This window comes from Lissotriton vulgaris, chromosome 10 (assembly GCF_964263255.1).
Source record: "Lissotriton vulgaris chromosome 10, aLisVul1.2, whole genome shotgun sequence".
Classification (NCBI taxonomy): Eukaryota; Metazoa; Chordata; class Amphibia; order Caudata; family Salamandridae; genus Lissotriton; species Lissotriton vulgaris.
Genome location: NC_141698.1, coordinates 630,411,459 through 630,431,495, shown reverse-complemented (window position 1 = coordinate 630,431,495; position 20,037 = coordinate 630,411,459). Strand labels below are relative to the sequence as shown.

Below are 20,037 nucleotides of genomic sequence, written 5' to 3'. Positions count from 1 at the left end.
ACATGCCGTTTGATGGCTGTCACCTGTTCGGTGACAAAGCGGACCACGCGCTGGAACGCTTCAAGGACTCCAGGGTCACGGCCAAGTCCTTGGGTCTCTCGTCCCAGCGTCAGCAACCGGGTTCGTTTCGCCCCTTTCGTGGCCAAGGAAGGGGCGCCCCCACACGTGCTGCCAGCCACGCGCCGCAACAATCCTTTCAACGCGGTGGCGGCCGTGGAAACCGCCGTGGTGGCGGTCGGGGACAACGGCGGGGTCAGACCACACCCTCCCCCGCAGCATCTACCCCAAAATCCTCCTAGTCCGTGCTTTCGGCCCCATGTGACGCCAGTGGGTGGCAGGGTTCGCCATCACCACGCTCACTGGCGCACAATCACTTCGGACAGGTGGGTGCTGCAAATTGTCCGAAGGGGCTACTCCCTCCCCTTCGAGACCTCTCCTCCAGCCATGCCACCGCAGAACCACCGTGTGTCGGGGGACCACTTGACACTTCTGCAGGAGGAAGTTACGGCCCTCTTGGCCAAGGGGGCCATCGAGCGCGTTCCTGGGCCAGAAGTAGGGCGTGGTTGTTATTCCCACTACTTTCTGGTGCCCAAGAAGGACAAGGGGGGCCTACGTCCTATCTTGGATCTAAGGTACGTCAACGGCTTCCTCCGGAAGGAGAAGTTCAAGATGTTGACGTTAGCTCAGGTCTTGGCTGCTCTAGACCCGCGAGACTGGATGGTAGCGTTGGACTTGCAGGACGCCTATTTTCACATCCCCGTCCTGCCGGCCCACCGGCGTTACCTGCGGTTCACGGTAGGCCAGGAGCACTTTCAGTTTATCGTGCTTCCCTTCGGCCTTACCAGCGCCCCACGGGTGTTCACAAAGGTGATGGCGGTGGTCGCTGCCCATCTGCGCAGGTTAGGGGTTTCAGTCTTCCCCTACCTAGACAACTGGTTGTTGAAGGCGGGCTCGCCCCAGACAGTCGTCCACCACCTTCAGATGACGGCAGACCTCTTGCACGACCTGGGGTTCTCCATCAACGTGCCGAAATCACACCTGTGTCCCTCTCAAAAGCTCCTTTTCATCGGAGCGGTTCTGGACTCGGCGCAGTTTCGGGTTTATCCTCCGGAACGGCGGGTTCGGGATATTCAGGCTTTGATTCCCATCTTTCAGCCGCTATCCCGAGTCTCGGTCAGGTTGACGCTGCGGCTGCTGGGACTGATGGCTTCCTGCATCCTTCTGGTGCATCACGCCAGGTGGCGGATGCGGGCTCTGCAGTGGGACCTGAAGTTTCAGTGGGCCCAGCATCAGGGCAACTTGTCCGACCACGTCTTGATCTCGGAGGGCACTGCGAGACAACTGCAGTGGTGGCTTACGGACCGCGATTGGGTCAGGGGCAAGTCCCTCTCCCTTCCCCAACCGGAGCACGTTGTCGTGACGGACGCGTCCCTCCTGGGCTGGGGTGGCCACTTGGGGGAGGCAGAGATCAGAGGCATCTGGTCTCCGGCGGAGTCCCGGCTCCATATCAATCTGTTGGAGCTGCGGGCGATCCGTCTGGCACTGAAGGCATTCCTCCCCTTTGTCAACGGGAGTGTAGTGCAGGTGTTCACCGACAACACCACCGCCATGTGGTACTGCAACAAACAGGGCGGAGTGGGGTCGTGGACCCTTTGCCAGGAGGCTCTGCGCCTCTGGCAATGGCTGGAACGTCAGGGCGTGACTCTGACGGTTCAACACCTGGTAGGTTCTCTGAACGCCAGGGCGGACGAACTCAGCCGTCGGTGCTCGATGGATCACGAATGGCGTCTGAACTCGGACGTGGCGCAAGGCATCTTTCGGCAATGGGGAGAGCCTTGGTTAGATCTATTCGCCACAGAAGAGAACGCGCAATGTCATCAGTTCTGCGCGTTGGAGTTTCCAAGACGGCACTCGCACGGCGACGCCTTTCGGCGCGAGTGGAGTTGCGGTCTGTTATACGCCTTTCCGCCTATACCACTTCTGCCCAGAGTGCTGAAGAAGATCAGGCGCGACCGGGCCCAAGTTATCCTTGTGGCTCCGGACTGGGCTCGAAGGTACTGGTATCCCGAGCTACTCAGCATGTCAGTCGGTCCCCCGATCCGCCTGCCCCTTCAGGAGGACCTTCTGTCGCAGCAGCAGGGGACAGTCCTCCACCCGAACCTGTCCAGTCTCCACCTCCATGCTTGGAGATTGAGCGGCGGCAGTTGAGGCCATTTGACTTGCCTCCTGAAGTCTGTGATGTAATTCTGGCAGCCAGGCGTCCCTCCACTAAGTCGGTATATGCCTGTCGGTGGAACAGATTTGTGGCATGGTGCACAGCAAAGGCTGTGGATCCTCTTTCTGCCCCTCTTTCGGAGGTTCTTCTGTTTCTTCTTTCTCTTGCCCAGCAGGGCTCTGCTCTGGGCACTATCAAGGGCTACCTTTCTGCCCTTTCAGCCTTTTTGAGGCTTCCTGATCAGCCTTCTTTGTTCAAATCCCCGATTGTAACTCGGTTCTTAAAAGGCATCACTCACATGTTTCCACCTGTTCCGTTTGTGATGCCTCAGTGGGATTTGAACCTGGTTCTGACCTTCCTGATGTGTGCTCCCTTTGAGCCCCTTCATTCTTGTCCTCTCCGTCTCCTGACTTTAAAGACGGCTTTCCTGGTTGCCATCACCTCTGCCAGGAGAGTGAGTGAGCTCCAGGCTCTTTCTGTCCAACCTCCTTTCCTGTCCATTCATCCTGACAAGGTGGTTCTAAGGACTAGACCTTCTTTCCTGCCCAAGGTTGTTTCGGCCTTTCACATCGGGCAGTCCATCACCCTCCCTTCCTTCTTCCCGCCTCCGCATCCTTCAAAGGATGAAGAGCGGCTCCACCGTCTGGACCCAAAACGTGCGCTTTCATTCTACATGGATCGCACACGCCAGTTCCGGGTGGATGACCAACTGTTTGTTGGCTACGTGGGTGCGAAGAAGGGACGGGCGGTTTGTAAGCGGACCATCTCTCGATGGGTCGTCCTCTGCATCAAAGCGTGCTACTCTTTGGCTCGGAAGGAGCCTCCTGTTGGGCTGAGGGCCCATTCCACTCGGGCCACGGCGGCTACTACTGCCCTGGGCCGGGGAGTCCCCTTGCAGGACATTTGCCAAGCGGCTACGTGGGCCTCGCTGCACACCTTTGCGAGGCACTACTGCCTGGACAGTCAAGTCCGGAGGGATGGCTTCTTTGGCCGTTCTGTCCTCCAGGACTTTCTGGTGTAGTTTTGTATTGGTTCGCAGACCCACCACCGGGGTTGGTATTGCTGGGGTATGTATTCTAAGGTAAGGAATCTAACACTAACGTGTTTCTTTCAGATGAACAAGTTACTTACCTTCGGTAACGATATATCTGTAAGAAACATTAGTTAGTGTTAGATTCCTTACCGAACCCACCCATCCTCCCCGTTCTGCGAACTGATACCTAGGGTTAAGGTCATCCCTTTCAGGGCCCTAGTTTGTACATGGCACCAGTGTTGGTTCTCTCATGGCTCTGCGTCTCCTGGCGCGGAAAAGCTGTGTGCAAAGAACTGACGTCAGCGCGCGGAGGCGGCGTCTATGTACTCCAGCGACGTCATCACGGCGCACGACGCCGACGACGGACGCGGAGCCGCAGGGGACGCCTGCAGACGACGCCTACCGACGCGCAGGGGTACTGCTACGCAAAAGTTTCCGGATCCAGACTGACGCCTGGGGATATTCTAAGGTAAGGAATCTAACACTAACTAATGTTTCTTACAGATATATCGTTACCGAAGGTAAGTAACTTGTTCTACTGTTTTCTTACAGAAAAATTGTTACAGAAGGTAAGTAACTTGTGCAATTATACCATTAGGTCGTGAAGTGAGATTTGATACTAAATAGTAAAGGGGAAAGTGTGGAATCGACCTACTATGTAGTTATTGTATCTCGTTTAACCCACGCCTGATCACCAGCCCAAATTAGCCTACTTGGTAGAAGCAGAGTTTATTTAATTTTAAAAAAGTACAGAGGAGACTAATTGTGCCATTTGCTTACGGGTATAACATTTTGGTAAGTATTATTTTTGTGGATAGATTTAGACATTTAATCCTTCTTTTGATTTTGACATCTAGTTATCACCTTGTTGCATGCTTATCTAGGTTCCTGATCGATACTGTGACCTTATGCCCCTATTCGGCTATAAATCCATTTATTCCCTATATTGGCATAACCGTTCAAGTGCGATTTTCTGAAAAGTCATCTCTGGCCTCACACGAACAGAGCCACATTCCAGCATGACTCTCTGCTACTTCCTTTGCGACCAATTAGTGCAATGACAGAGCAGCAGTCACTATCTGATATTCCTAGATAACACTCCGAGTTCTTCAACAAGATAAAAACTCAGCAAACCTGGAAATCCCCGCTTGCTATGTTTTGATTAGTAATGGAACTCTAATGAGCAACTGATAACTGTCACTTCCTAGTGACATCTTTAATTGACGTCTTATGTCCAGCAAACTTGCGTCAAACCCGGCACCTGTCAGGTATAAATATTACCAACGTTGCCTTAAGCAATGAGCGAACATGTTGCTGATGCCAGCTGCCTGCATGACCCTGTGTTGGTAAAAGCTAGCACTCTGTCGCTGCAGCCTGCTATCCTGTGGTGGTGAAGCTGCTGATTACCATTATCGCCGCTACAGCGCGAACTATGGTTCAGTACGCTTGAGGAGCCGTGCAGCCGTCCTCTGCGAAGACATCCAGCCCAGCTGCCCGCGGACGCTGTCACCCCTCCTTCCTCGATGCGCTGAGAGAAGCCGCTGCCTTTCTCGTGCAGAGAAATCCAGTCCCGGCGCTTCCAGTTTACCCTCGCAGGTGACTGGGATATCGAGAGAGACCCCTGAAGGAGATACCAATCCTCCATCATTCTATTCAGAGGTATGGTGTTGACTAAACCCTTAGACGAGAATTCTTGAAACAAACCTTGGCAAAACCAACTTAACTTAAGCTACTTACTTACTCCCCTTCTCACGTGTTAGGCTTAGGTCAGGCACACTGGGGTAGGCGTAGTTAGAAGCACCAGTTGAGTATGTTAGCCTAATGTATATATGACTGTATATATGTTTTATTACTTTTAAACCATTGTATGGCTAAGAAACCATATCAATGCTTTTACAGTTCTATTTCGCAATACTTATCTTACTGTACGTACTTTTTATAATAACAATTATTGCAATTGTGGCAATACATTTCTCTTGTACGAGAAGAAAGACTGTTCAATAAATGTTAACCCTTTATTGATAAACGCCCGTCTCTCTATTCTCTACATACTGTGAAAGTAAACTGCACTAGACTGACTGAGTGAAATCTATGTCTATTGTTTCACACGACCCTAGAGATCGACTCTTGATCTGAGGAGCAAAGTTGTCATGTTGCACGGTTGTTGGAAAGCTGAATCCCTTCTTGTCTGTGCCAAGGAAGCTGATCACTTCCTATGCAGAGAAGAAAGTTTCCAGTGACCTCTGAGCTAGTTGGTAACACAACCCAATTAAGTTTAGCATAGTCAGTGGAGGCCTGGAATATCCGCAGTTCCACGTCGATACTACTGTTTGTTATTCCAATGCGCAGGGCCTAGTGGGAAACTAGGAACTACACTACAACCTAAAACTGATACTGAGTGAACAATCCCAGGCATAGTACTCAGGGTGGAATAGTTCCTTCTTGGAACAATTGATTACCAAAACAGAACATGTACCAAACAGTTTAATTTTTTCAGTTTTAGGTTATTAATTGTTCTTAGGTTCCTAAAACATGACTCTACATCCTCTGCATATAACGACATAGTGATGTTGCTAGAATGCGTTCAGATTTCTTTAATACGGGTGTTGGGTTTAATAGTGAGGTCAAGGAACATACGGGAAAGTGGTATTGCATGTGTTTCTCAGATATCCCCTCATTTGTGCAGACCTTGGTCTTAAGTGTATGGTATAAAACTTTGTCAAATCAAGTTATTCGCTAATCTTCATATTATTCAATCCCTTGATATGGAAGGATCTTAGTCTTTTTCATTGTCTATTAGTGTTTAAGCTTTGGGATGGTTTAATTTACTAAGGGTTATTTACTCTAATATAGCAAATAGTTTTAGAAATGTAAAAGCTGTTGATCTCCCCAGAGTGAAATCCACCTAATCTCACTGTTGTGTAGGGAAGCATGTGTTCATGTAAGCTATTTGCTGAGATTTTGATATCTAATTTGTTTTAAAAATATATTTGTACCACAATCAGAAATGGGTCTAGTTTATTAGACCTCAGCTCTTCAGTAGCAAAGGTGACTTCTGCCTGCTATGTAGTGGGTGATACTAACCCTTTAATGCCTCATAATGAACTTGGAGACACTGAAGAATTGCAAGCATGCTAGCAATGTAATACTCACCCATCAAGCTATCCACACTAGGGTACTTGCAGTTTACAGATTTGGAGATTGCGGTCTCCTTCATTGTATATAACTATTGGTATTTATTTTATAATCGTGTTTGATATAACATTTATTTTTTGTATTTGACAGATATATTAACCATTCATGTGCACCGAACTGTGTGGCTGAGGTTGTGGCGTTTGAGAAAGGCCACAAGATTATCATCAGTTCAAATCGGAGAATCCAGAAAGGAGAGGAGGTATACTTTGTAGTGCCAGTTATTGTCTTTTGACATGTCTGCTGGGATCTATGGCCCCTGTGGAGACCAGAAACCTGTTACACCCATTGGTTGCCTCACTGAACTGGGCACAACCACAACCCACATTGGGCTTTTGAGGGTTAGAAGCAATACAAGTAATCAAGAGCAGTAGTCAAGGATTCTACTTGGACCAAACAGTGCTGGTTTAATTTAAACTATAGTTGTGTGAAGTGCTTAATCACATTTATGTATTGCATTGGCTTAACATGTTTTGGGTGGTTGAAGAAAAGACTACCTTGTTGATTTCATGATCAATCTGGGAACATGTTGGTTTGGTGTGCGAGGGTCAGAGGCTGTGCTCAGATTATGTCGAGACGAACTTGTAGCTGTGCTGAAGCTTGTTGGAGGGGTAGGTGCACATTGCTTTTACATTCCCTACTTAAAAATTGACTGTCAATGGGAACTGAAGAATCTAAAAGGAAGGGAGGCTTGGATTCCTCATTAATCATTTAAAGGAATACATACCACAGTACTAGATCTGTGGGCTTCACTCTGTAGCAGTGAAGAACGGACCACAAGGAATGCAGTGGATCACAAAGTTGTAGGAATATGGAACCCACCCAGATGCAGTGGAATGTGAAGCTCATAGAAGTACTCCAGGCACTAGTGTAGTGGGTTAATAGTGTCCACTTAGAAGCAGAGGAGACTGAACCTAAGGAATAACAAGGTAAAATAGTGATGGGCTGTACAGTCTATCAAGAAACTATGTGCTACAAGAGAAATTAGATGGGAAGGGGTGATAAATGTTAGCTCTGTGGAGAAAATCTGGAAAGGGGGTGCCAAAACCCTAGTGCAGAGAGCAAATGGCTTAGCCGACACCTGAAAAAGACAAAAACAACCAACCCAAAACAGGACCATTTCAGCTTGAAGAATGACTCAAAAGGTATTTAAAAAAACACTCATGGGGGGCGTGGCCAAGATGGCGACCTGAACGGACGCAGGATCGTGTGGCTTCCCGACCCTGATCCTCATCTAAGCCCCTAAATACACTTAAAACCCCCCAAACTGTACCTCTGGCCCGCTAAGTCACAGTGCGCATCAATGGGCATACCTCCTCTCGCTTCCCGATTGGCAGGGGGACCAGGCAGGGATGCCCCCTGTCACCAATCCTGTTTGCCCTCTACATGGAACCGCTGGGGCAGAGAATCAGGCAGCAGGTTCTCATCAAAGGTATTCAGTTCGGAGGAGATACCCACAAAATCAGCCTCTACGCGGGTGACATTTTGCTCCCCCTTACCGATCCTGTCCAATTGCTAAGTGCACTTTTCATTGAACTCCATAGTTTTGCACGCGCCTCTGGTTCAAAATCAATACGGATAAATCGGTTGCCCTTAACGTCTCTCTGTCGCCTGAGACTCTAGGCGAAGTGCGAGGGGAGCATGATATGCAATGGTCTGGCACCACGGTCCCCTATCTGGGAGTCCTCCTTGGCACCACCATTCCAGCTACGGTGGAAGCGAATTATGCCAGACTTCGCACGCAACTCCGCGAGGAACTCTTGAGATGGAAACGCCATTCCCTCTCCTGGCTGGGGAGGATAGCAGCCACCAAAATGACCCTCCTACCACAGATCCTGTACCTGTTTCAGACCCTCCCCCTCCGAACACCGCAAGGTTGGATCCAACAGACGCAGTCCGAACCGGCATGTTACATCTGGCAGGGTCGTCGACCGTGCTTTAAACAGGCCATTGCAGTCCTCCCGCCGGGCCACGGTGGAGTGGGAATACCGGACCTCCAATTCTATTTTTACGTGGCACAACTCCGGAGCCTGGTGGAGTGGTATCAGGTGGAATCGGGCAAGAACTGGCTCTTCCAGGACCAGGATTTCCTTCCTCCCCAGGCGCCACCGGCCGCCTAACCTTTACGCATCCCAAATCACAGGTACGGTCATGGAGGTGTGGGACCGTGTCGCCACCAAATACGAACTGAAATCCTCCCCCCCCCCCCCCCCCCCCCGACACAGCTGTTCACCAACTCCGACTTCACCCCGGGCCTCGATCCGAAAGCATATGCGAACAAGCGACGCTCTCCCTGCAAAGCGCTAGGGCATCTTTTTAATTTGGAAGGAATTCTTTCCTTTCAACAGATAAAGGAGGACTAAGGCATTCTAGAGGAGGACAGGCTAGCCTATCTACAGGTGCAACACTGGGCTCTTCACCCTGACATTAAACCGGGAGCCCAACGACATCTTACCCCCTACGAGAAATGGCTGGTCTCTCGCACTTCAGAGAAAAAATTGATTTCTGACCTATACCAACATCTCCTCCTCACGAACATCCACACATATAATAAAGCGGGCAGACGTCTGTTGGAGCGGGAACTTGGAAGGGCCCTCACACACAAAGAATGGAGTGGTATCTACCATAGAGCACGGCATTCCACATATCACGCCGGACTGACTAAACCCTGACCAAGGTGGCCACCTACTGGTACCACACACCTGAACCCCTGCATCAAGCAGATCCCCGCATTAGCGATCGCTGTTGGAGGGGGTGCGGGGAACAGGGCACACTGGAGCAGCTACTCTGGAGCTGCGAGCGCATACAGGAGTACTGGGACACGATACTAGACGACATAGACTCCCACTTAGATACCCAACTCCCCCGGTTTCCCGCATACATTCTGCTGGGGCTGCCCAACACCCTGATGTATCCCCTGAAGTCACGGAGGGGCCGCCTCATCGCCATTGCATTAGGGGCAGCCACACAAAACATTTTAGCACACTGGAGAACATCACAGCCCCCCCCCACACACACGGGTTGGTTGCACAGGTTGTGGATGGTGCTTGGCATGGAGAAGCTGACCCTGGTACAGGCCGGGCAGGAGGATGAATTCCCAGAGTTGTGGCGGCCCTTTTTTGACGCTGCTCACAGGGGAATTCCGTGAACTGAGCTGTCCCAGATACTTACGCCTTCTTCGATTGGCAAATACCCGGATCCCGGTACAAAAGAGATCCAAGAGCAAGCAGAAGGCCAGGCATTGATGATTCTCTCATTACCTTTTCTTCCTGGCTGTAATGGTGTTACCGTTTTATTTGGTGGACAGAGGGGGGGGGGGGACATGTTGTATTGTTTAAAGGCATTGCAAACGACTTACGTCGCTGACCAGCTCCGGCTGACACTGAATATGCTTATCTATCTCACACTGGAGCATGATTCGCTATGATTGTTTGACAGAGCGAAGTCTTATTGTTTTGTTCTTTGTGAAATCTCAATAAAAGATTTAAACCATAAAAACACCTATTTTGTGCTGCAACCCCTCTAAATAATTTATATTGACAAATTTACCTTCCAGGATAGTAGCAATAGTGTGCACCTAAACTTCAGAACTACATCAGTAATGGTTACAGCCCAGACCAATTGCTTTCTAATGTGTACTGATAAAAGCAGATTCTTCACTTATAGAATATTCCCTAATCACCAGGCAAGATGCAGAGAATTTTTCATCAGTGCTCCTGCATGCCGCAATGTAGTGTCATGCGGCTCCTCATTTCTTTAATTTATGCGCCTTCTGATGCATCAGATCTGGAGCTATACTTCCATCATAAACAATCTTTGTTACTTCCAAATTGGTTTTCAAACAGTGTGCTGGAGAGTATGTCCCCCTCAAAATGCTACAGAGTTTATGCCTTGCCTAGACTACCACAAGCAGTTGTCAGTTGCAGTCCCTCATAAGATGCATTTGGTGCCCAGGCTACTTTCACGACTCCAAATCGCGTGATCAATGCACCTGAAGGGGATTCAAGACCAAGAGTCAAAGCTGTATATCACTTAGCATAAGAAGTAAGTGTGAAAATCACACAGGTCCTCTTACTGGTCGGAGTTACAGTCCCAGTCTGAGCCCATTTCTATGACCGCACCACTTTCCTCTCAAAATCTCAGGGTGAGTCAAATTTAAGGGTGTTAAGATTTAAGCCACACTCCTTCAAGGTCACTGGCCATGAAACAGGTACCTTAGTTGGTCCCATCACACCATGTGTTCCTGGGGCTGTCATCGTCCCAGCAGCAGATTTATGCCTTCAAGGAGGCCTTTCTGTAAATCTTTAATGTGTGTTGGGCTCCTTCTAGTGCTCTTATGAGCCCCATGGTGCCGCAAGGGTCTCCAGTCGGGGTATCTTCCTAATGCCGTCTGTCCCCTTTGTACGCACTACAAGGGCCTTTACCAAGGTCCGAATCAATTTCCACTGCACAGGTGCCTTTGGAGGGTTCACCAGTGCCAATCGATGAGCTGTTGCTGACACCCATGCCAGGCCCACAATTTCTGCCCGAGCTTGTCCAATGTGACGCTACGGAATAACCAACACACCACCAGTTGTCATGACACTTGATTCTAACCTCATCCCTCGACTGCAACACCACCATCAGTAGCGGCTCCCCAGAATACTGATAATAGGACAAGGGATAGCTTGCCACTTCCGTGGTGTTGGTTTGGAGGGCAACTGAGGTTCTATTGAAACTAAAACAAATGTTCTATTAGAGATTCTCCAGTGTGGGCTGTCTGCATTGAAGTCCTTGCTCCCATTCAATGATGCCCTCATGGATGCCTTGATGGCTACTTGGTCAAAATCATATTCTTGCCTACCCATTAGTGGTTGAGTACGGCTAGCATCATTCAGTTGTAGATCACCTCTTAGCAAGGGTGAGACTCTTGACGTCATTGTATTTCACCATAAACAAGCTGAAGTCACACCTGATTCACTCAGAGGCTTCCAATCATTGGGGCGATCTAGGATCCAGTAGTGGCCATTGCCTGGGCAAATCGGTGGTGTGGGGTGAAGAGGATGGAAGGGAGGACCTGGGGACAAAGGACACGCACACAAAAAAAAAATTATCAGCTGCATCGCTGGTCTTCCGCTCCTCTCTGGCTCCAGTCCACTGCAGTCACAGGATCCCAGACTCAACTGTGAGAGCTGGCGAAACATCGACCTACTGGAGCTTCAGGCTATTTGTTTGGTCCTGAAGGCTTGCCTATAGTCCATTAGGAGAAAGCTTGTTCATGCTCAATTAGACAACACAACCTCAATGGAGTACTTCAACAAGCAGGGCAGAGTCTGGTGGGGCCCTGTGCCTAGAGGCCTCACATATCTGAAGGTGGCTGCAGCAGGACATCGTTCTAGTAGCCTACTGCCTGGCAGGGTCCTTGAATACCTGATCAGATGCATCAAGTGACTTTGTCTGGCAGATCTGAAAGAAACACGTTAGTTAGATTGCTTACCTTACAATAACCCCCAGTCGTCAGACTGGATCCGGAAAGTTTTCGTCGTCAGTACCCCTGCGCATCGGTAGACGTCGCCTGCGGCTCAGCGTCCGTCGTCGGCGTCGTGATCGCTGGGATGACGTTGTCAGAGTACTTAGACGCCGCTCTCACGCGCTGACATCAGTTCTTCTTTTTTCCACGCCAGCTAGCGCAGATCCGGGAAGACCTTACCCTTAGTAATTTTTTGACTAACTTTTTGGACAATTTTGTCTATCTCTTTTGAGTCGACTTCGACTACTGGTGCCAGTAGAGATGCCCGGTTTCAAGCCGTGTGTCACTTGTCACCGACTGATGTCGGTTACCGACCCCCACCGCCAGTGTCTCTGCTGTCTGGGGGTCGACCATGTGACAAGTCGTGCTCCGACTGCTGGGCCTTGATGTCGAAAGCTAGGCGGGAGCGGTCCCGCAAGCTCCTCGTGATCCGGCAGTCGGCTCCACGCTGCTCGAGGTCCCGGTCGAGGAGGAAGTCGAGGGACCGGTCACGGAGCCGCAGTCCTCAGTGTTCGTCAGGATCCAAGTCCTCGCACTCCGGTAAGTCGAGGCATGGCAAAAAGAAGTCGAAGAGATGACATCGCTCTTCTGACTCCCCTCGCCGGTCGCGCGACTCGGCCGAGGGTTTGGGTGGCACCATCCACGGAGCCGCAGGAGTCTCATCCGGTCCCACGCCCTCCAGTCCCTGGACTCAATGCGACTCCGGCAAGATTCTAGACTTCCTCATGGCCATAAATAAGGACTCTCTTCCCGCCATCGAGGCCTACAGGCGCGCCTTCGGGCCCCGCGGATCCGACTGGGGTTCCTAGCGAGCCAGCGGCTTCTGGACTGGCGCCAACTTCGGTCCCGACGCCGAAGGCCCCCGTGGGATCCAGGCCTGGATCCCGGTCGACGCCAGTTGACCTTACGACTCCTCCGCTGGCGCCGCCCACCATGGTGCCGATTCCGGCGCCGTCCCCGGACGACGCTGTCCCTGGCTTCAGCCCCGGTCCGGCGTCGGAGCGGTGTCGCTCAGCGCCGTCGACGGGTGAGCCCTTCGCTTATGACCCGGCTACGTCATTTATGCCTGTTTATCAGGACACGGATGAAGGGGAGGACTGGGAGGGGTCTGAGGACCCTCTGGCACAGCAGTGCTACTTAAGTCAGTACTGGGCAGATGAGCTAGGGGAGGCCAGTGGTCTAGACACTTCGCCGGACCCTGGTTTTATCTCTCCTCCTTCCATGGCTATGGAGGAGGGAGCTACTTATTCTGTGGTGCTAAGCAGGGCGGCCACAGCTTGGGCCTTGAGCTCCCCGCAGCGACGGTGCTTCAACTGCCAGTAAGCTCTTCGGAGCCTCTGCTGCAGTTCAATGAGGCCCTCACTGACCTTCTGATGGGCTCTTGGTCCAAGCCCGCCACAGTCCCTCCTGTGGATCGGCACATGGCCCTGCGCCACCGCCCAGCCCGGGCGACCTCTGCTTTCCGTCAGTACATCCCTCCCCTGAAAGTCTGGTTATCCAGGCCTCCACGTCCCAGACCGCCTTCCCGACCGCACTGGGAATCCAAAAGGATGGAATAGTTTGGCAAGAAACTGTTTTCCTTCCTCAGTTTGGGGTTGTGAAGCATTAATACTGCATGCCTTTTGGACCGTTACACCCACTCTCTGTGGGATACAGTGGCAGAAGTGCTGTCCCAGTGTCCGGAGGAGGCCAAGACACGGCTCGCCCAAACTCTTGCTGAGGGGGCGTGATGCGGCACGGTATTCTATCCGATGTGGACTTGACACCACGGACTTGCTTGGTAGAGTGATGGCAACGACTGTGGCGATTCGTCGTCACACCTGGCTGAGATCCACAAACTTCTCGGGGGATGTCCAGAGCACTCTCATGAACATGCTTTTTGATGGCCGTCGCCTCTTTGGCGACAAAGCGGATAGTGCGCTAGAGTGCTTTAAGGACTCCAGGGCTACGGCAAAGTCCTTGGGCCTATCAGCCCAGTGCCAGCAAAGTTTTGCTTTTCGCTCCTTTCGTGGCCACGGGAGGTGCAACCCCGCACGTTCGTCCAGCCACAGGCTGCAGAACCAACTTCAACGCAGTCGCGGATGTGCATTCGGCCGTGGCGGAGCAGGATGACGGAGAGCCAGTCAGTCCACATCCGCTCCCGCAGCATTTGCCTCAAAACCTTCCTAGTCCGAGCTTTCAGGCCCATTCCACGCCAGTGGGAGGCAGAGTTCGCATCACCTGCTCTACTGGCGTACCATCACTTCGGACAGGTGGGTGCTGCAAATAGTCCGAAGGGGCTACTCCCTCCTCTTCGACGTGACCCCTCCAGCTATGCCACCACAGTACCACCGCATGTTGGGGGATCACTTGCAACTTCTACGGGAGGAAGTTACCGCCCTCTTGGCTAAGGGGGCTATCGAGCGCGTTCCAGAAGTAGGACGGGATTGTTACTCCGACTACTTTTATGTTCCCAAGAAGGACAAAGTGGGCCTACGCCCTATCTTGGACCTAAGGAGCGTCAACGGCTTCCTCCGGAAGGAGAAGTTCAAGATGCTGACGTTAGCTCAGGTTTTGGCTGCCCTGGAGACTGGATGGTAGCATTGGACATGCAGGACGCTTATTTCCACATTCCCGTCCTGCCGGCCCACCAGCGTTACCTGCGGTTCACGATGGGCCACGAGCACTTTCAGTTTACCGTGCTCCCCTTCGGCTTCACCAGTGCCCCTCGGGTGTTCACGAAAGTGATGGCGGTGGTCGGAGCTCACCTGTGCAGATCAGGGGTTCCAGTCTTCCCCTATCTCGATGACTGGTTGTTAAAGGCTGGCTCGCCCCAAGCAGTCGTCTCCCACCTCCAGACTACGGCTGACCTCCTGCATTCGCTGGGGTTCTCCACCAACGTGCTGAAGTCACACCTGAGTCCCTCCCAAAGGCTCCTCTTCATCGGAGCGGTTCTGGACTTGGCGCAGTTTGGGGTTTATCCTCCCGAGCAGGGGGTTCGGGACATTCAGGCTCTGATTCCGATCTTTCAGCCTTTATCCCGAGTTTCGGTACGGTTGACCCTACGGCTGCTGGTTCTGATGGCCTCCTGCATCCTGCTGGTACATCACACCAAGTGGCGGATGCGGGCTCTGCAGTGGGTCCTGAAGTTCCAGTGTGCACAACATCAGGGCAACCTTTCCGACCACGTCCTGATCTCGGAGTGCACTGCGAGACAGTTGCAGTGGTGGCTCACGGCCCGAGATTGGGTCAGTGGCAGATCCCTCTCCCTTCCCCAACCAGAGCACACAGTGCTGACTGATGTGTCCCTCCTGGGATGGAGGGGCCACATGGGAGAGGCGGAGATCAGGAGCCTCTGGTCTCCGGCGGAGTCCCGGCTCCATTTCAACCTTCTGGAGCAGCGGGCGATCCGACTTTCACTGAAGGCATTTTTTCCCTCTGTCCAGGGAAGTGTAGTGCAGGTATTCACGGTCAACACCACTGCCAAGTGGTATTGCAACAAACAGGGCGGGGTGTGGCCGTGGACCCTTTGTCAGGAGGCTCTGCGCCTCTGGACATGGCTGGAACATCAGGGCATCACCCTGGTGGTTCAACACCTGGCAGGTTCTCAGAACACCAGGGCGGACAAACTCAGCTGTCGGTGCATGATGGATCACCAGTGGCGTCTGAACTCGGCCCAGTGGGGAGAGCCTTGGTTAGATCTATTCGCCACCGAAGAGAACGCGCAATGTCATCTGTTCTGCGCATTGGCGTTTCCAAGGCGGCACTTGCTCGGAGACGCTTTTCGTCACGAGTGGAGTTGTGGTCTGTTATACGCCTTTGTGCCTCTACCACTTCTGCCCAGAGTGCTGAAGAAGATCAGGCGCGACTGGGCCTGAGTCATCCTTGTGGCTGCGGATTGGGCACGAAGATACTGGTATCCCGAGCTACTCAGTCTGTCAATCGATCACCCGATTTGACTGCCTCTTCAGGAAGACCTTCTGTCGCAGCATCAGGGGACGGTCCTTCACCCGAACCTGTCCAGCCTCCACCTCCATGCGTGGAGTTTGAGCGGCGGCAGTTGATGCCATTTGACTTGCCTCCTGAAGTCTGTCATTCTGGCAGCCAGGCGTCCCTCCACAAAAACGGTATACGCCTGCAGGTGGAACAAATTTGTGGCATGGTGCACAGCAAAGGCTGTGGATCCCCTTTCCGACCCTCTTTCTGAGGTTCTCCTCTTTCTTCTTTCCCTGGCCCAGCAGGGCTCCGCTCTGGGCACCATCAAGGGATATCCTTCAGCTGTTTCAGCCTTCTTGAGGTTTCCTTATCAGCCTTCTCTCTTTAAGTCCCCTGTTGTAAATTACTCACATGTTTCTTCCTGTTCCCATTGTAATGCCTCAGTGGGACTTGAATCTGCTATTAACCTATCTGATGTGTGCTCCATCTGAAAGAAACACGTTAGTGTTAGATTCCTTACCTTAGAATATCCCCAGGCGTCAGTCTGGATCCGGAAACTTTTGCGTAGCAGTACCCCTGCGCGTCGGTAGGCGTCGTCTGCTGGCGTCCCCTGCGGCTCCGCGTCCGTCGTCGGCGTCGTGCGCCATGATGACGTCGCTGGAGTACATAGACGCCGCCTCCGCGCGCTGACGTCAGTTCTTCTTTTTTCCGCGCCAGTGGACGCAGATCTGAAGAGCAGTACTCCGGTCTTTGACCAAGTTTTTCGATTGTCTTTTTTCTCTATTGTGCCTGATAGGATGCCTGGATTTAAGAATTGCGATGGCTGTGAGCGCACGATGTCGGTCACAGACCATCACCGCCTCTGTCTCCGGTGTCTGGGCCCCGACCACGACGTGGACTCCTGCGTCGACTGCCGGGCCCTTACCAACAAGGCTAGGCGGGAGCGGTCCCGCAAGCTGCTGGAGCTCCGGGTGTCGGCCCCACGTCGGGACCGGGAGCGGTCCCGGTCCGGCCGGAGGTCGAGAGAGCGTTCGAGGGAGCGATCGCGGAGCCGCGCCGGGCGCTCCGGAAGTCGACACCACTCGTCATCCTCGTCAGGTAAGAAGCACAAGAAGTCGGGGCGTCGTCATCGTACCCCCGACTCCCCCCGACGCTCGCGCGATGCGGCCGGGGGCTCGGGTGACCCCAACCCCGCGGCTCCGCGAGAGTCGCCGGCGCGGCCTGCCTCATACCCTCCGGTCCCTGGGCATGGTGCGACGCCTGAGGAGATCGAGGCGTTCCTCATGGCCATGAGGGCGCTCGCTTCTCCGACGGGGCCTACGGCGCCTTCGGGCCCAGTGCTACCGTCTGGGGGCCCTGGCGGTTCGGGTGTCCCTGCCTCGGCGCCGTCGGGTGCTCCGGCCCCGGCGCCGCCGACGGCTCCGACCCCGGCGCCGCAGGGGCCTTCGGGATCGGCGCCGGCTGGTCTTCCGGCCTCCCCGGCGCCGTTGCCATCGGGGTTACCCCCGACGCCGCCCCCGCGCGGCGCCGGTTCTCCGCTGCCGGTTCCGGCCGGCAGTGGGGTTCCGACGCCGGCTCCGGGCGGCGCCGTCCCCTTACCTTCTCCGACGCCGGACGCGGCGCCGGACGGGCGTCGCTCGACGCCGGTCCCGGCGCCGATGGGGCCCATGAACCCCGAGGAGCCGGTCTTCATCATTGACTCCGAATACGGAGAGGATGAGGAGTACGGTGAAGGTTGGGAGGGGTCCGAGGACCCTCTGGCTCGCGAGTGCCAGTATGACCCGGACTGGACAGGTGACTTGGGGGATGCCAGTCGTTTGGACGACTCCCCTAACCCTGGTTTGATCTCTCCTCCTTCCGTGGCGTCGGTGGAGGGAGCTGCCTATTCTGTGGTGCTGATGAGGGCTGCCAAGGCCTTAAACCTTGAGCTCCCCGTCGCGGCCGTGAGGCCTAACATCCTCACCGAGGTCTTCAAACCGCAGTCATGCCCGCTGGAGCCTCTGCTGCCGTTTAATGAAGCCTTGTCTGACGTTCTGTTGGGCACGTGGTCCAGGCCCGCTTCAGGTGCGCCTGTTGATCGGAACGTGGCCAGGCGCCACCGTCCTTGTCCGGACGACCCCAAGTACCTGTCTACCCACCCCACTCCTGAGAGTCTGGTGATCCAGGCCTCGACCTCCCAGTCCGCATTCCCGTCGGCCCCGCCCGACCGGGAATCCAAGAGGTATGACCAGTTTGGCAAAAAGGTCTTCTCGTCCATTAGTTTGGGCCTGCGGTCTTGCAACACCGCCTGCCTCTTGGGCCGCTACACCCACTCTGTGTGGGATACGGTCGCGGAGCTGCTGCCAGAATGCCCCATGGAGGTGCGGGCAAAGCTCGGTCAGGCTGTGGCTGAGGGCCGAGATGCAGCGAAATATTCAATTCGGTGTGGTCTTGATACGACCGACTCGCTGGGCAGAGCTATGTCTACGACGGTGGCGATTCGTCGTCACGCCTGGCTGAGATCCGCCAATTTTTCGGCTGATGTCCAGAATACCCTGATGGACATGCCGTTTGATGGCTGTCACCTGTTCGGTGACAAAGCGGACCACGCGCTGGAACGCTTCAAGGACTCCAGGGTCACGGCCAAGTCCTTGGGTCTCTCGACCCAGCGTCAGCAACCGGGTTCGTTTCGTCCCTTTCGTGGCCAAGGAAGGGGCGCCCCCACACGTGCTGCCAGCCACGCGCCGCAACAATCCTTCCAACGCGGTGGCGGCCGTGGAAACCGCCGTGGTGGCGGTCGGGGACAACGGCGGGGTCAGACCACACCTTCCCCCGCAGCATCTACCCCAAAATCCTCCTAGTCCGTGCTTTCGGCCCCATGTGACGCCAGTGGGTGGCAGGGTTCGCCATCACCACGCTCACTGGCGCACGATCACTTCGGACAGGTGGGTGCTGCAAATTGTCCGAAGGGGCTACTCCCTCCCCTTCGAGACCTCTCCTCCAGCCATGCCACCGCAGAACCACCGTGTGTCGGGGGACCACTTGACACTTCTGCAGGAGGAAGTTACGGCCCTCTTGGCCAAGGGGGCCATCGAGCGCGTTCCTGGGCCAGAAGTAGGGCGTGGTTGTTATTCCCACTACTTTCTGGTGCCCAAGAAGGACAAGGGGGGCCTACGTCCTATCTTGGATCTAAGGAACGTCAACGGCTTCCTCCGGAAGGAGAAGTTCAAGATGTTGACGTTAGCTCAGGTCTTGGCTGCTCTGGACCCGCAAGACTGGATGGTAGCGTTGGACTTGCAGGACGCCTATTTTCACATCCCCGTCCTGCCGGCCCACCGGCGTTACCTGCGGTTCACGGTAGGCCAGGAGCACTTTCAGTTTATCGTGCTCCCCTTCGGCCTTACCAGCGCCCCACGGGTGTTCACAAAGGTGATGGCGGTGGTCGCAGCCCATCTGCGCAGGTTAGGGGTTTCAGTCTTCCCCTACCTAGACGACTGGTTGTTGAAGGCGGGCTCGCCCCAGACAGTCGTCCACCACCTTCAGATGACGGCAGACCTCTTGCACGACCTGGGGTTCTCCATCAACGTGCCGAAATCACACCTGTGTCCCTCTCAAAAGCTCCTTTTCATCGGAGCGGTTCTGGACTCGGCGCAGTTTCGGGTTTATCCTCCGGAACGGCGGGTTCGGGATATTCAGGCTTTGATTCCCATCTTTCAGCCGCTATCCCGAGTCTCGGTCAGGTTGACGCTGCGGCTGCTGGGACTGATGGCTTCCTGCATCCTTCTGGTGCATCACGCCAGGTGGCGGATGCGGGCTCTGCAGTGGGACCTGAAGTTTCAGTGGGCCCAGCATCAGGGCAACTTGTCCGACCACGTCTTGATCTCGGAGGGCACTGCGAGACAACTGCAGTGGTGGCTTACGGACCGCGATTGGGTCAGGGGCAAGTCCCTCTCCCTTCCCCAACCGGAGCACGTTGTCGTGACGGACGCGTCCCTCCAGGGCTGGGGTGGCCACTTGGGAGAGGCAGAGATCAGAGGCATCTGGTCTCCGGCGGAGTCCCGGCTCCATATCAATCTGTTGGAGCTGCGGGCGATTCGTCTGGCACTGAAGGCATTCCTCCCCTTTGTCAACGGGAGTGTAGTGCAGGTGTTCACCGACAACACCACCGCCATGTGGTACTGCAACAAACAGGGC

General features: G+C 53.9%; 1 protein-coding gene across 2 annotated transcripts in view; it reads left to right on the top strand.

The window, feature by feature from the left end:
- The window catches only part of KMT2C (lysine methyltransferase 2C), a 1,555,522-nt gene that overhangs the window by 1,484,116 nt on the left and 51,369 nt on the right, over positions 1-20,037 (top strand). For both annotated transcript variants that reach the window (XM_086941472.1, XM_086941471.1), the window contains one exon: positions 6,534-6,642. In XM_086941472.1, the coding sequence (XP_086797598.1) occupies positions 6,534-6,642 (109 nt within the window). The remainder of the gene's footprint in view (positions 1-6,533; positions 6,643-20,037) is intronic.